General features: G+C 41.0%; 1 protein-coding gene across 6 annotated transcripts in view; it reads right to left on the bottom strand.

Annotated features, from left to right (window-relative positions):
* kif3a (kinesin family member 3A) overlaps nucleotides 1-17,372 on the bottom strand; it is a 78,415-nt gene that overhangs the window by 18,338 nt on the left and 42,705 nt on the right. For all 6 annotated transcript variants that reach the window (XR_012049338.1, XR_012049337.1, XR_012049339.1 and 3 more), the window contains 3 exons: nucleotides 13,234-13,390; nucleotides 7,640-7,820; nucleotides 7,423-7,533 (listed from right to left, as the gene is read on the bottom strand). Coding sequence is in view for 2 of the 6 variants with exons in the window: in XM_061927932.2 (XP_061783916.1) it covers nucleotides 7,423-7,533; nucleotides 7,640-7,820; nucleotides 13,234-13,390 (449 nt within the window). In the remaining 4 variants the exon portion in view is untranslated. The remainder of the gene's footprint in view (nucleotides 1-7,422; nucleotides 7,534-7,639; nucleotides 7,821-13,233; nucleotides 13,391-17,372) is intronic.

Raw genomic sequence — 17,372 nt, 5'->3', positions numbered from 1 at the left:
CTGTGATCATCCCCTGAGGAATTTAAAAGATGGACGCTTTTGACCTCCCTCCCTCCTCCCCGACACCTGGGAGTCGAACTTCGCTTGCATTGCATGCAGAACAATCATGGGCTCATGAACACTACTTCACTTCACCCAAAGACTATGGGCATATATACAAACACACTCTCCACCCCCACCCAACGCCTTCACCACCGCTTAATGCCTCTTCGGGGTTATGGACGGCTGAGTAGCGCTTTATAGCAGCAGGCCGGCCTCCAGGGCCCCAACCCCCCCCTCTGTTGCGAGTTGTTGTGATTATATGTAACATGTTTATGTGTGCTATGCTAAATGAGTTTTTTCCCCTTGGACTCAGTCTGGACCCCCTCCCAAGGGTCCAGCCTTTGACTGATTTTTTTTACTATCCCCCCCTTTCCCAATACCACCTTTTTAAAGGAGTGCCGTAAGTGGCTGAACCGTCGGCGATCCCGTCTTGTCTCCCTGTAACGTATGTCTGCTTAGTGGGACTGTGCCGAAAATGTAATTTCAGTTCTTATGTGTCTTGTACATGTTAAAGAATGGACATTAATAAAGCATTCTGAATCCTGAATCCTGAAAACCACACGACAGTCTCTTCAGCAACTGAAGCAACCCCACCGGCTGAGCCGTCCAATGATGTAAATAAATACAAGCGGCTACGGGAAGACAACGGCGCAGAGACAGAAGCAGGGGGGGAAGAAGAGGGGGAAGTAGAGGGGGAATATGGCAGCGTCGCTGGCGAAGAGCAAGTAGACCACCACTTCCAGCAACACACGGACGTCCGATAGCAAACAAACAAAATGAAGGAACAAAGTTTGTTTCAAATACACACAATCAAACATGGTGGTGTTAATAGAAACAGGGCTCCATGAAGATATTTTGTGGACTCTCTCTTGGAGTGTTTTTTTCTTTCATCCAAACAAAGCGGTCAGGAAGAGTGAAGAGGGCGGGGTTAGTCTGGGAATGTTAGCTGGTGTAGGAATAACACTGTGAGAGACTCGTGTGCACGGCCGATATAGAACTACGACGCCTGTCACTGAGACCCTTCTTCATCCTAAGAGAGTTTGAAAACGTTTTATTATGTGCTGTGATTGAACTTCTTGGAATTGCAAACATGCATGCAAAGTCAATATTAGAAATACTATAACTGATACTACCAAGTGTAAAAAAAAAAAAAAATCAAGATATAACAATCGGAAAACACAGTTATTTTCAGCTTATTGTTAAATGTTAAATAAATATCATTATGAAAAAAAATTAACGTTAAATAACACATGAACACACACAAAAGTACAATTCCCGGGTACCAGGAATTGGTACCATAACGGTTGAAATGTGAACGGTACCCATCCCTATGCAAATGTAAGGGTTACTTACTTCTCTGTACGTACTTCTGCGTACGTGTTATTTTACTTCTATGTACATAAGTGTTACTTCTGCATAGGGATGTCCCGATCCAGGTTTTTGCACTTCCGATCCAATACCGATATTGTTTTTGCACTTCCGATCCGATACCGATACTGACCGATACTGGCCTATCCGAGCATGTATTAAAGTTTAAAGTTATTTAGCCTACTTAGTTGTCAGAATCATGTTGAAAAGGGTTTTAGTACTCTTGATAACAACTAGCCAGCTGAATTAGGGGAGTTTGAATAATACACAATGGTTGGTAACAAGAAACTGACCTGTTTATTCAAGGATAAACACAAAATAGACAAAATTATACATGACAAACAGAAATGGCATCATTGAACTAGGGCTGGGCGATATGGCCTTTTTTTAATATTGCGATATTTTAAGGCCATATTGCGATACACGATATAGATCTCGATATTTTGCCTTAGCCTTGAATGAACACTTGATGCATATAATCACAGCAGTATGATGATTCTATGTGTCTACATTAAAACATTCTTCTTCATACTGCATTAATATATGCTACTTTTAAACTTTCATGCAGAGAAAGAAATCACAACTAAAACAAATCACTATTTTTTTCATACGGTGTTGATGTGGAAATGTTTGCCTCTGCATTTTGATGGTGTGGACGTGTGGCACCGAATGGAGATAAGCGTCTCGACAGACGTCACAATATTTGAACAATGATGACGAAAACTGTTGTCTCTGTCGTGTCCGTGTGTCGAAAATTGTTATGCGCTTATTTTTTTTATTTGATTTTGTGCGTGGCATAGATTTGCCGTGCGCAGAGGACGCTTGAGCAGGCGCGCACCTTAGCGGCTGCGCTAGCATCACAGCTAACGTTAGCCATACTGCTACCTCTCTGCTGGGAGAGGGCGTATATGTATGTGACGTATGTCCTGACAGTATGTGACGTATGACGTGACAGTTTGTGACGTGTGTAAGAAGGTGCGCTCGCTGTCTGTGAGAGGGAGACACAGGAAAGAGTGAGAAGAGCCTGTCGTGTAATGCCAGCAGCTAAAAGCAACTGCGTGAGAATCCACAGACCTGTGGATGTGTTGAAGGTGTGCTGGAAAATACGGAACGGAAATTAGGGAGCAGCAGAAAAGTGGAATGTATTATTTAAATCTGTGCGTTGGAAAACACGGACCGGAGGTTTTTTTTAAACTGGATCTGGATCTGAATTTTCCCATGCCTTGCCGATACGCATTTTTTTGCAAATATCGGCGGCCGATCCGATCCAAATATCGGATCGGGACATCCTTACTTCTGCATACGTGTTACTTCTCCGTAGGAGTTACTTCTGTGTACGTACACTGCAAAAAGTCAGTGTTCAAAAACAAGAAAATACAAAATACAAAAATGAGGGGTATTTTACTTGAACTAAGCAAAATGATCTGCCAATAGAACAAGAACATTTGGCTTGTCAAGACTTTCCAAAACAAGTAAAATTAGCTAACCTCAATTAACCCAAAAATACCTTAAAATAAGTATATTCTCACTAATAACAACTGTACTACTATACGAGTATGTATTTTCTATTGTTTCATTGAAAATAAAACAGCAAAGTCCATTTGGCTGTCATCTGTTTTAATTATGAGACACAATTGTGTCAAAGTCATGATTTTTTTTTCATGCTTGAAATAAGAAATTATTACTTTAAAAAAGTAGTTTTATACTTGTGAGTGTTGATGACACAGCTTTGCAACAGTTGATATTCTAGTTTCAAGCATGTTTTACTCAATATAGGTCATAACTAGGGATGTCCCGATCCGATATTTGGATCGGATCGGCTGCCGATATTTGCCAAAAATTGCGTATCGGCAAGGCATGGGAAAATGCCGATCCAGATCCAGTTTAAAAAAAAACTCCGGTCCGTGTTTTCCAACGCACCGATTTAAATAATACATTCCACTTTTCTGCTGCTTCGTAATTTCCGTTCCGCATTTTCCAGCACACCTTCAACACATCCACAATTCTCACGCAGTTGCTTTTAGCTGCTGGCATTACACGACAGGCTCTTCTTACTCTTTCCTGTGTCTCCCTCTCACAGACAGCGAGCGCACCTTCTTACACACGTCACATACTGTCACGTCATACGTCACATACGTATACGCCCTCTCCCAGCAGAGAGCGAGGTAGCGGCATGGCTAACGTTAGCTGTGATGCTAGCGCAGCCGCTAAGGTGCGCGCCTGCTCAAGCGTCCTCTGCGCACGCTAAATCTATGCCACGCACAAAATCAAATAAAAAAATTAGCGCATAACAATTTTCGACACACGGACACGACAGAGACAACAGTTTTCGTCATCATTGTTCAAATATTGTGACGTCTGTCGAGACGCTTATCTCCATTCGGTGCCACACGTCCACACCATCAAAATGCAGAGGCAAACATTTCCACATCGACACCGTATGAAAAAATTAGTGATTTTTTTAGTTGTGATTTCCTTCTCTGCATGAAAGTTTAAAAGTAGCATATATTAATGCAGTATGAAGAAGAATGTTTTAATGTAGACATGCAAGCCTTGAAAGAACATTTTGAAAATCAGGACTATATTTCCTGCAAATGGGTGCATTTCTACCCTATATTTTAACTTTAGATTTATTCTCATATCAAACTCTTTTGGCTGTCTTTTTGACACTTACATCCGGCGCCCCCCTCCACACCCTGGATTATAAATAATGTAAATAATTCAATGTGATTATCTTGTGTGATGACTGTATTATGATGATAGTATATATCTGATAGTATATATCTGTATCATGAATCAATTTAAGTGGACCCGACTTAAACAAGTTGAAAAACTTATTGGGGTGTTACCATTTAGTGGTCAATTGTACGGAATATGTACTTCACTGTGCAACCTACTAATAAAAGTCTCAATCAATCAATCAAAACACATAGAATCATCATACTGCTGTGATTATATGCATCAAGTGTTCATTCAAGGCTAAGGCAAAATATCGAGATATATATCGTGTATCGCAATATGGCCTTAAAATATCGCAATATTAAAAAAAGGCCATATCGCCCAGCCCTAGTTCAATGATGCCATTTCTGTTTGTCATGTATAATTTTGTCTATTTTGTGTTTATCCTTGAATAAACAGGTCAGTTTCTTGTTACCAACCATTGTGTATTATTCAAACTCCCCTAATTCAGCTGGCTAGTTGTTATCAAGAGTACTAAAACCCTTTTCAACATGATTCTGACAACTAAGTAGGCTAAATAACTTTAAACTTTAATACATGCTCGGATAGACCAGTATCGGTATCGGTCAGTATCGGTATCGGATCGGAAATGCAAAAACAATATCGGTATCGGATCGGAAGTGCAAAAACCTGGATCGGGACATCACTAGTCATAACACATGTTTTTGTGTGTCTGTATGCGGAGTAAAACTATGGAACAAACTGGACTTACAACACAAGCAATGCCAAACTATTAATGGATTTAAACAATTATACAAACATGGGGTCTGGTTCCAATATAGAGATGAGGGTCTTTAATTTGACCTGCTGCTGTACTCTGTCTCAAAGTGTTAACATGTGCTCAATGTTTCCTTACCATTATTGCTATGTTGTCTATTACCATTGTTGGTATATTCATTCTTCCTACATTGTTGATACAAATTATTGTTACAGTGTAATAATGATTGTTAGCTGTGGTAATGCCACTATGATACAACATCTGTATTATAATCCTTGAACAAAGTAAGAGTGAAACTCATGTGAATAATCACTGAATGGAGAACTGAGGGTGGGATTGAATAAGTTATCTTCGTCCCACTCCCTTTCAGGCAAAACTGGACAATCATGCATTACATACTATACATTACCTTTTGCACTATATTCATTTATATTATTATGTGTTGTCAACTTTGTACTTTTTTACGTCATTGCCTGAAATAAATAAAAAAAAGAAAAAAAAAATGAATGAAAACATCTCAGCAACAAGCTGTAACATCTTACTGAGATTAGAGATGCGCGGATAGGCAATTATTTCATCCGCAACCGCATCACAAAAGTCGTCAACCATCCGCCATCCAACCGAACTAACATTTAATCAAAACCGCACCCGCCCGTTGTTATATATCTAATATAGACGATGCAAGGCATTAGTGAGGTTATAAAGCTTTTGCCTGTTAAAGAAAGGAGACTGATCCAATGTAGCAGAGACATTCAATGCGTGCCACGCTGTCACGGCCCAGACGCACACCAGTTGCGCAATCATCTGGGAGCCGCGCTGAGCGCACCTCCAAGCGCGCTCGCGCCACTCAAACTGCTGCAGGCAGCTGCGTTCTATCTTGTTTTAACATCCTGTGGCACTCTTCTGGGATCACGGCGGACGAAACTGCTCATGCTCAGGGTGTTTGTGGAGGTTCGGGGTTTTGCACAAATGTGATGCACCATGTTAGATGTCCCGGTTTTGTGACTGTCGTAGACATAAACAGCGTCGCAGCTCTTGCAAATCACGTAGCCAGCATTACTATCATCCTGATTTACAACCTCATAAAAACGAGTCCACGCTGAACTTTTCTGGCCTTTTTTTCCCCTGGTCTTTAGTATTCCCTTTTTTAGTTTGTCGCGTACCACGTTTGCTGCCGGCGTTGCCATCTCTTTTTTTCTTCTTCTTCTGTTGTGGCATATGCTGCAGGTGCCTGCTCGTTTTTCGTATGTGGGTAACAACATTTAACTATGTATATATATTTCCCAATTGGTTTAACTGCCACCCGCCTGAATCTATTTAAAATCTAATTTTTTTTTAATTTCAACCGCCCGACCCGACCCGCGGATAAAATCTAATTTTTTTTAATTTCAACCGCCCGACCCGCGGATAATCCGCGGTTGTGTCCGCAAACCGCGCATCTCTAACTGAGATCATTTAGGACCAAAACCCTTAAAACAAGTAAAACACTCTAACATAAAATCTGCTTATTGAGAAAAATTATCTTATCAGACAAAAAATAAGCAAATATCACTCTTATTTGAGATTTTTCATCTTACTTAGATTTTAGTTTTTGCAGTGTAAGTGTTATTTCTCCGTACGTTAGTGTTACGTCTGCGTACCCAAGTGTTACGTCTGCGTACGCAAGTGTTGCGTCTGCTTACTTGTTACGTCTGCTTACTTGTTACGTCTGCTTACTTGTTACCATACTTGCCAACCCTCCCGGATTTTCCGGGAGACTCCCGAAATTCAGCGCCTCTCCCGAAAACCTCCCGGGACAAATTTTCTCCCGAAAATCTCCCAAAATTCAGGCGGAGCTGGAGGCCACGCCCCCTCCAGCTCCATGCGGACCTGAGTCGCTTTCCCACAATATAAAGAACGTCTACAGTAAAGCAGTCCGTCTGCCGTAAACAGCAATGTTGTGACACTCTTAAACAGGACAATACTGCCATCTAGTGCATTTGATGAAAGCACTTTTGTGCGTGCCACACAGCAATGCATCATCAGAGAGGGTGTTCAGCATGGTTCGAAAGATAGTGACAGAGAATTGAACAAGGATGGACAATTCAACCCTTAACTCAACAATGAGTAGATGAGTGTTATGTGTGTGTATATGTGCAAATAAATGAACACTGAAATTCAAGTATTTCTTTTATTTATATATATATATACATATATATATATATATATATATATATATATATATATATATATATATATATATACATCCATCAATTTTCTACCGCTTATTCCCTTCGGGCTCGCGGGGATATATATATATATATATATATATATATATATATATATGAAATACTTGACTTGGTGAATTCTAGCTGTAAATATACTCCTCCCCTCTTAACCACGCCCCCGCCCCAACCACGCCCCCCACCCCCCACCTCCCGAAATTGGAGGTCTCAAGGTTGGCAAGTATGCTTGTTACGTCTGCTTACTTGTTACTTCTGCGTAGGTGTAATGCAAAATGTGACTTCTGCGTAAGTGTTACTTACATCTGCGTATATGAGTAGGTAATTACTCACTTCTGATTTGGCAGCCATGAGCATGGTCCACACTTTCTTTAGTTTCTTAGTCTTTCCTTGGGCCTCCTCCTGAAGGCTTGTGTATTTCTCCTCAATGTCCAGCCGCTCTTGCTATTTTCAGACACATCAAATATTATTTTATAATACGCAATACATCATTTTAATATTGAAGATTAGGTCCTCAAGAAACAAAGGAATACCAGCGCCGTATGTTCACCTCTTTCTCCTCCAGCTCCTTGCGAAGTCGCTCGGCCCTACGGCGGCGTTCTTCCAACTCACTGTTGGACTCTTCCAAAAGCTTCTCCTGCTCCTCAGCCTTCGCCAGGAGGTCTACGCCCCCAACGATCACCTTCTTCTCCAAGGCTGACAATTTCTCACGCAGAAGATGATGCTCTTGCCTATGAGTGGATGACAGTAAGGAGTGTGAAACTTGACTAATCACATTTTAAAGCAACATTTTTAAATCCAACTGGATGCTTGTAGACGTCTACAATGTATCCTATCCATCCATCCATCCATCTTCTGCTTATCGGGTAGCGGGGGCAGCAGCCTAAGCAAAGAAGCCCAGACTTCCCTCTCCCCAGCCACTTCGAAAAATTATAAAGATGGTTTGACAAAAACAGACTATCGTTGAATCTCAGTAAAACTAAAATAATGCTATTTGGTAACAGTAGAAGAGAAAGTCATACACAAATACAAATAGACGGAATAGAAATTGAAAGAGTAAATGAAACCAAATTTCTAGGTATAATGATTGATGATAAATTGATCTGGAAATTTAATGTAAAAAATATACAACATAAAGTAGCAAGAAACACGTCAATAATGAATAAAGCAAAACATGTTCTAGACAAAAAATCATTTCATATTCTCTACTGCTCACTAGTGTTACCATATCTGATTTACTGTGTAGAAATATGGGGAAATAATTACAACAGTACACTTCATTCATTAACGGTGTTACAAAAAAGATCAGTTATAATAATACATCATGTTGGATATAGAGAACACACAAATCCTTTATTTATTGAATCAAAGATACTGAAATTCCATGACATAGTGAATTTGCAAACAGCTAAAATGATACACAAAGCAAACTATAACCTGCTAGCCAAGAATATACAACAATTCTTCTCAAAAAAAGAGGAGAAATATAATCTTAGAGAGAAATGTAATTTAAAACATTTGTACGCACTAGAGATGCGCGGTTTGCGGGCACAACCGCGGAGTCCGCGGATTATCCACGGATCGGGCGGATGAAATTAAAAAAAATTAGATTTTATCCGCGGGTCGGGTCGGGCGGTTGAAATAAAAAAAATTACATTTTAAATAGATTCAGGCGGGTGGCAGTTAAACCAATTGGTAAATATATATACATAGTTAAATGTTGTTACCCACATACGAAAAACGAGCAGGCACCTGCAGCATATGCCACAACAGAAGAAGAAAAAAAAGAGAGATGGACACTTTTACGGAGCGGAGAAGGGACGCCTCGCCGGGGTCCGGGACCGAGGCCCCTTCCCCCGAGAGGGCCCCACCGGGAGCCGTAGCTGAGGCGATCCGCGAGAAGGGCCCGACGCACGTCCAGGGTCACCACCGCGCCCACCGCACGACACCCCGCCTCGTCCGCCTTCGCCGCGGCCCGGCGTCACGCGCAGCAGGTAAGCAGCTTACCTGCCCGCCACCCCCGTTGCCGGGGGCGCGTAACAGGGGTCACTCCGCGCGCAATGAGCTCACGAAAGGGGTGGGGCTCACCCTGGTTGATATAGACAGCAGGACGGTGGCCATGGAAGTCGGAACCCGCTAAGGAGTGTGTAACAACCCACCTGCCGAATCAACTAGCCCTGAAAATGGATGGCGCTGGAGCGTCGGGGCCCATACCCGGCCGTCGCCGGCAGCGAGACGCGCTTGGAGGTGCGCTCAGCGCGGCTCCCATATGGTTGCGCACTGGTGTGCGTCTGGGTCGTGACAGCGTGGCACGCGAATGTCTGTGCTGCATTGGATCAGTCTCCTTTCTTTAACAGGCAAAAGCTTTATAACCTCACTAATGCCTTGCATCGTCTATATTAGATATATAACAACGGGCGGGTGCGGTTCTGATCAAATGTTAGGTCGGGTGGATGGCGGATGGTTGACGACTTTCTGATGCGGTTGCGGATGAAATAATTGCCTATCCGCGCATCTCTAGTACGCACGTACAACACTTAAGACCTTCAGTATATCAGTATGTGGAATTAAATTATGGAATGGATTAAGCAAAGCAATCAAACAATGTACTAATATGATCCACTTCAAGAAACTCTTCAAACTTAAAGTGTTTACAAAGTACAAAGAAGAAGAACCATGATAAACATTCTGTATTTATTTAATTCATCCATTCTTTCATTCTTTCACTCTCAAAATAATCTTACTTATCTCATCATATGAAATGTAACTTACTTCACCAATTATTATTTATTTACTTATTTTTATTGTGATTACTTATGGAGTATATTGTGAATACATTGAGAACAGGAAGTGAACAAAAGTTTTAGTTAAAGTTAAAGTAAAGTTAAAGTACCAATGATTGTCACACACACACACTAGGTGTGGCGAAATTATTCTCTGCATTTGACCCATCACCCTTGATCACCCCCTGGGAGGTGAGGGGAGCAGTGGGCAGCAGCGGTGGCCGCGCCCGGGAATCATTTTTGGTGATTTAACCCCCAATTCCAACCCTTGATACTGAGTGCCAAGCAGGGAGGTAATGGGTCCCATTTTTATAGTCTTTGGTATGACTCGGCCGGGGTTTGAACCCACAACCTACCGATCTCAGGGCGGACACTCTAACCACTAGGCCACTGAGTAGGTGTTAGCAACTGTTATGTAAAAGAAAAGGGGTAGGATTAAATAAGCTCTGCTTCTTCCTACTCCTTTTCGAACATGTTGAAAAGAGAAACTGGAGATAGTGATGTATCATGTTGTATACTTGCATGTTCCAAATAAACTCAAACTCAAACTCTTTTAATTATAGCAAATGCTGTTGTTTTTGTTGTTGATATAGGTCGTATGAAACCTGTTTTGCTGCCTTCTTGGCCAGGTCACTCTTGTAAAATAGACTTCAATCTCAATGAGTTTTTACCTGGTTAAATAAAAGAAAATTAAATGAAAATGTTGTCATAGCAGTTACTTTCCCCCCAAAAAGTATTTAATTAGTAACGTAATTGTTTCTTTATGAATGTTGCTTGGTTGGTAGAACTTGAGGGTTCCAGGTTCGATATCCGCTTCTGCCATCCTAGTTACTGGCGTTGTGTCCTTGAGCAAGACACTTTAGCCACCTGCTCAGAGTGCCACCCACAATGTAGCTTACAGATGTAAATAATGTAGAGCTCTATATAAATATAATTCACTTTACTTTAATTCACTAATTAGCTTTATCAATGAAAGGTATTTGTGTGCCCCTGTACAGCTTACAATATCAGTAAATAATGTAACCACCTGTTTTGTCTTGAGTCCATAAAGGCACCTGGCGTGAATGTTATTGGTGGAAAGTGAGGAAGTGTTGTGTGTAGGTGTGGTGAAGACACAGAGAAGGTGTGCAAGTAGGTAAGTAAGCACTGCTATTGATGCATTAAGATCAGAATAAACAAACCCCGTTTCCATATGAGTTGGGAAATTGTGTTAGATGTGAATATAAACGGAATATAATGGTTTGCAAATCATTTTCAAGCCATATTTGTTGAATATGCTACAAAGACAACATATTTGATGTTCAAACTGATAAACATTTTTTTTTTTGCAAATAATCATTAACTTTAGAATTTGATGCCAGCAACACGTGACAAAGAAGTTGGGAAAGGTGGCAATAAATACTGATAAAGTTGAGGAATGCTCATCAAACACTTATTTGGAACATCCCACAGGTGGGCAGGCTAATTGGGAACAGGTGGGTGCCATGATTGGGTATAAAAACAGCTTCCCAAAAAATGCTCAGTCTTTCACAAGAAAGGATGGGGCGAGGTACACCCCTTTGTCCACAACTGCGTGAGCAAATAGTCAAACAGTTTAAGAACAACGTTTCTCAAAGTGCAATTGCAAGAAATTTAGGGATTTCAACATCTACGGTCCATAATATCATCAAAAGGTTCAGAGAATCTGGAGAAATCACTCCACGTAAGCGGCATGGCCGGAAACCAACATTGAATGACCGTGACCTTCCATCCCTCAGACAGCACTGTATCAAAAACCGACATCAATCTCTAAAGGATATCACCACATGGGCTCAGGAACACTTCAGAAAACCACTGTCACTAAATACAGTTGGTCGCTACATCTGTAAGTGCAAGTTAAAGCTCTACTATGCAAAGCGAAAGCCATTTATCAACAACATCCAGAAATGCCGCCGGCTTCTCTAAGATGGACTCATGCAAAGTGTAAAAGTGTTCTGTGGTCTGACGAGTCCACATTTCAAATTGTTTTTGGAAATATTCGACATCGTGTCATCCGGACCAAAGGGGAAGCGAACCATCCAGACTGTTATCGACGCAAAGTTGAAAAGCCAGCATGTGTGATGGTATGGGGGTGCATTAGTGCCCAAGACATGGGTAACTTACACATCTGTGAAGGCACCATTAATGCTGAAAGGTACATACAGGTTTTGGAACAACATATGTTGCCATCTAAGCGCCGTCTTTTTTGTCATGGACGCCCCTGCTTATTTCAGCAAGACAATGCCAAGCCACATTCAGCACGTGTTACAACAGCGTGGCTTTGTAAAAAAAGAGTGCGAGTACTTTCCTGGCCCGCCTGCAGTCCAGACCTGTCTCCCATCGAAAATGTGTGGCGCATTATGAAGTGTAAAATACAACAGCGGACACCCCGGACTGTTGAACGACTGAAGCTCTACATAAAACAAGAATGGGAAAGAATTCCACTTTCAAAGCTTCAACAATTAGTTTCCTCAGTTCCCAATCGTTTATTGAGTGTTGTTAAAAGAAAAGGTGATGTAACACAGTGGTGAACATGCCCTTTCCCAACTACTTTGGCACGTGTTGCAGCCATGAAATTCTAAGTTAATTATTATTTGCAAAAAAAAAAAAAAAGTTTATGAGTTTGAACATCAAATATGTTGTCTTTGTAGTGCATTCAATTGAATATGGCTTGAAAATGATTGGCAAATTATTGTATTCTGTTTATATTTACATCTAACACAATTTCCCAACTCATATGGAAACGGGGTTTGTATATATATATATATATATATATATATATATATATATATATATATATGTATTTTTAAAAGAGCTTCCGATTGTGGCCTTCATGTACGAGCGAGTCTGCCCCACAACAAGAGGATAGAGAAAAAGAAGGAGCTTATTGACTACAGCGTCGTCCTACAATGGCGGATTCGCGCAAAGCTCTCTGGGTAAATCTCTACTTTATACAAACAATCCGGTGACGTCACAAGTAGGAAAAAACGTCACCAAGTGGGGCAAATTCCAAACGGCTTGTTTACAAAAAGTATGTGAAAATCTGCTGTACAGTATGTGTGCTTGGGTCCTATTTTTAAAAACCTCACAATAATGTCAACAACAATAACAATAACAATAACAATAACACGTCAGATTTGACGGTGTTACATAACGTTTGAAATAGTAATTAACTTGATCACCCGTTACTGGAAAACAGTTTCAGAAACGTGTCTCTTCTCTAAAATGCCATTGTTGGTCAATTTGAAAGGTTTGACCTGTTTTAAGACACGCCCCATGATTGCTGCAAGAGCACATTCAATTCAAATTAACTTTAGAATAGAGTTTTTCCTGATAGACTCACTGAGCTTTGAGAAGATCTTTCTCCCTTTTCTCCAACTCTGCCTTCGCCTTGTTCCTCTCCTCCTCCTCCATGTCCAGCTTTGCCTCCAAAGCCTTTCGCTCCTCGTCAATCTTGGCCTGCATTTCCACCATCTTTTCAGGGGAAAGCTTCTTCTTTCCTTAAGACAAGATACCAGTGGAGGTTAGTTTGACGATGGGTAGTATTAGAGGGTCTGGGAGAATACAATTCATTACTCACTTTCTTCCTCCTAACGCCCTTCTAATTCTGTATCCGACTCTATCTGAACCATATACAGGTAAAAGCCAGTAAATTAGAATATTTTGAAAAACTTGATTTATTTCAGTAATTGCATTCAAAAGGTGTAACTTGTACATTATATTTATTCATTGCACACAGACTGATGCATTCAAATGTTTATTTCATTTAATTTTGATGATTTGAAGTGGCAACAAATGAAAATCCAAAATTCCGTGTGTCACAAAATTAGAATATTACTTAAGGCTAATACAAAAAAGGGATTTTTAGAAATGTTGGCCAACTGAAAAGTATGAAAATGAAAAATATGAGCATGTACAATACTCAATACTTGGTTGGAGCTCCTTTTGCCTCAATTACTGCGTTAATGCGGCGTGGCATGGAGTCGATGAGTTTCTGGCACTGCTCAGGTGTTATGAGAGCCCAGGTTGCTCTGATAGTGGCCTTCAACTCTTCTGCGTTTTTGGGTCTGGCATTCTGCATCTTCCTTTTCACAATACCCCACAGATTTTCTATGGGGCTAAGGTCAGGGGAGTTGGCGGGCCAATTTAGAACAGAAATACCATGGTCCGTAAACCAGGCACGGGTAGATTTTGCGCTGTGTGCAGGCGCCAAGTCCTGTTGGAACTTGAAATCTCCATCTCCATAGAGCAGGTCAGCAGCAGGAAGCATGAAGTGCTCTAAAACTTGCTGGTAGACGGCTGCGTTGACCCTGGATCTCAGGAAACAGAGTGGACCGACACCAGCAGATGACATGGCACCCCAAACCATCACCCAACCATGCAAATGTTGCATTTCCTTTGGAAATCGAGGTCCCAGAGTCTGGAGGAAGACAGGAGAGGCACAGGATCCACGTTGCCTGAAGTCTAGTGTAAAGTTTCCACCACCAAAGCCCATGTAAAAGGTGTGGGCAGCATGTCTGAGACCCCTGGTTAATACATAGCGCAAAGCAAAAAAAACTATGTATGCAGTGTTATTTCATTTAAAATTTCAAAAAAATTATGCGGCTCCCATTGTTTTCTATAATTTGCGAAACTGGTCAAAATGGCTCTTTGACTGGTAAAGGTTGCCGACCCCTGGTATAGCCTGTAGAGGCCCGATGATCTGGAATGAGATTGATAGCTTTATAAAAGAATTACATTCTTTAAACATTTTTAAAAAGCGTTTTAAGCAAAATTTATTGCGATGTTATACTTAGTATATTTAGCACACCCCTTATGGTTGAGGAATTCACATTAGTCGAATAATTTTGGTCTTGACCTCTGTATGTATGATGAGTAGGGATGATGCTCGAAACCGGTTTTCCCGGTTGTTCGATAAGAAAAGAACCGAGTCCTCGGACTCGAATCCCTTTTTGAGAACCGGTACCCGTTATCAAGACCACTATAGTAAAGAAAGAGTTGGTTCTTTATTCGAATCTCTGAGAACGAACCGCTTCCCGCAGGAAATGCCCTGTGGGATGCAATGTTATGCCCATTTGATTGTGGACTCTTACTGACACCTTGTGGCGATATGAAAATACTACGCGTCAATAGTTTGGGCACTTCCGGGTTGACAATGTCAGTTAAGTTCATGAGACAATTGAGAAGTAGCATACTTGCCAACCTTGAGACCTCCGATTTCGGGAGGTGGGTGGGGGTGGGCGTGGTGGGACGGGGGCGTGGTTGGGGGCGTGGCTAAAAGGGGAGGAGTATATTTACAGCTAGAATTCACCAAGTCAAGTTTTTCATATATATATATATATATATATATATATATATATATATATATATATAAGAAATACTTGACGTTCAGTGAATTCTAGCTATATATATATATATATATATATATATACGTATATATATATGTATTTTATTATATATATATATATATATATAAAATAAATACTTGAATTTCAGTGTTCATTTATTTACACATATACACACACATAACACTCATCTACTCATTGTTGAGTTTAGGGTTGAATTGTCCATCCTTGTTCTATTCTCTGTCATTATTTTTCGAACCATGCTGAACACCCTCTCTGGTCCATGAGGACCTGAGTCCGCCTGAATTTCGGGAGATTTTCGGGAGAAAATTTGTCCCGGGAGGTTTTCGGGAGAGGCGCTGAATTTCGGGAGTCTCCCGGGAAATCCGGGAGGGTTGGCAAGTATGGAGAAGTAGACACGTTGTGTTAGCTCTTACAAGCCTTGGAAAAGATACGTCTGTAAGTAAACTGTTTAACTTGTTTATATAACTCAATATTAAGGTGGAAAGTGTTTCAATTTGATAGTAAGATGTCTATTGAAAAACGATTTTTGTGCACTGTTTCAAAGGATGTTTTGAGGACTTAAAATGGCTGCCAGTCGTGTATTTCCACCATCGAAGTAGTTTCAACACTCAGAAGTATTTGTTTGATGATAGTACTGTATATTTGTGTGAAGCAAATATTTACATATTGTGTATTACATTTCAGTATGTTAATTGAATCACATAGCTTATACATTTGTCATTGTGTGTATTTCAGTTAAAAAAATAAAAATAAATAACAGTCCAGTGCAAGACAAAAGTAAAGATAGGAAAAGACAAAGCAAGATCAACACCAATAAAGAGCCTAAATGGATTAATCTGCTTTGGAACTTTATTAGACGTCTTGGGTTGTTTGTTAGCTGTCTGCCAAGCTGTATAACCTCAACACGTATAGTGAGGGCAGAACAGGCAATATGCAATTTGGCTTCGCTCTCATGTAAGGGAAGAAGAATTGTTGATTGATGACTGTGGTGTTCTTAGTGTCATACTGTGTGTAGTTAGTATGTTCCAATAGCAGCAGAAGTGCACTTTTTGGAGAGCTGTATTATTTTCAGTTTAGTGCCCAAGGGACTGATTTTATTTAACACTATATTATTATTTATACACCTATAGTGATCACAGAGACAGGTTGTTTTTGTGTTACTGTATATATTTGTTTTTCTGAAAAATCCCACTTAATATACGTTGGGTAACAACAGTCAATATTTATTTATTTTTTATTTATTTTTTCTTATAAAATAAAAGTGAGCTTTTGTTAAACCAAATATTGTGGTTTTTTTCATATACAACAACCTATCTGGAATCGATAAGGAATCGGTTCGATAAGAGGATTCGATAATGGGCTCGAACTCGATAATTTCTTATCAAACATCATCCCTAATGATGAGATTATCGCACATCTTCAAGATGCAACATTTTAATCAAATTTGAATAATAGGAGACTGATTTGGTGGATTTAAAGATTCCTTTTTTTATAAATGTCAACCTGTTGGTAGGTTGGTATGAAATTGTAAATGGGTATTTGGTGATCCACCTGGTGGTGAGTTGGCTGCGATGGTGGGGGAGGATGCCGGACAGACCTGGCAGGCCCAAACGCATTGTGAGGGTCTGCTGGGAACGTCTGGCAGAGTCTCCTGTCAGAGAGAGTTTCAATTCCCACCTCCGGAAGAACTTTGAACATGTCACGAGGGAGGTGCTGGACATTGAGTCCGAATGGACCATGTTCCGCGCCTCTATTGTCGAGGCGGCTGATTGGAGCTGTGGCCGCAAGGTAGTTGGTGCCTGTCGTGGCGGTAATCCTAGAACCCGTTGGTGGACACCGGCGGTGAGGGATGCCGTCAAGCTGAAGAAGGAGTCCTATCGGGTTCTTTTGGCTCATAGGACTCCTGAGGCAGCGGACAGGTACCGACAGGCCAGGCGGTGTGCGGCTTCAGCGGTCGCAGAGGCAAAAACTCGGACATGGGAGGAGTTCGGGGAAGCCATGGAAAACGACTTCCGGACGGCTTCGAAGCAATTCTGGACCACCATCCGCCGCCTCAGGAAGGGGAAGCAGTGCACTATCAACACCGTGTATGGCGGGGATGGTGTTCTGCTGA

This window comes from Nerophis lumbriciformis, linkage group LG35 (assembly GCF_033978685.3).
Source record: "Nerophis lumbriciformis linkage group LG35, RoL_Nlum_v2.1, whole genome shotgun sequence".
Lineage (NCBI taxonomy): Eukaryota > Metazoa > Chordata > Actinopteri > Syngnathiformes > Syngnathidae > Nerophis > Nerophis lumbriciformis.
The sequence above is the reverse complement of the archived record's forward strand: the minus strand, read 5'-3'. Positions and strand labels throughout refer to the sequence as shown.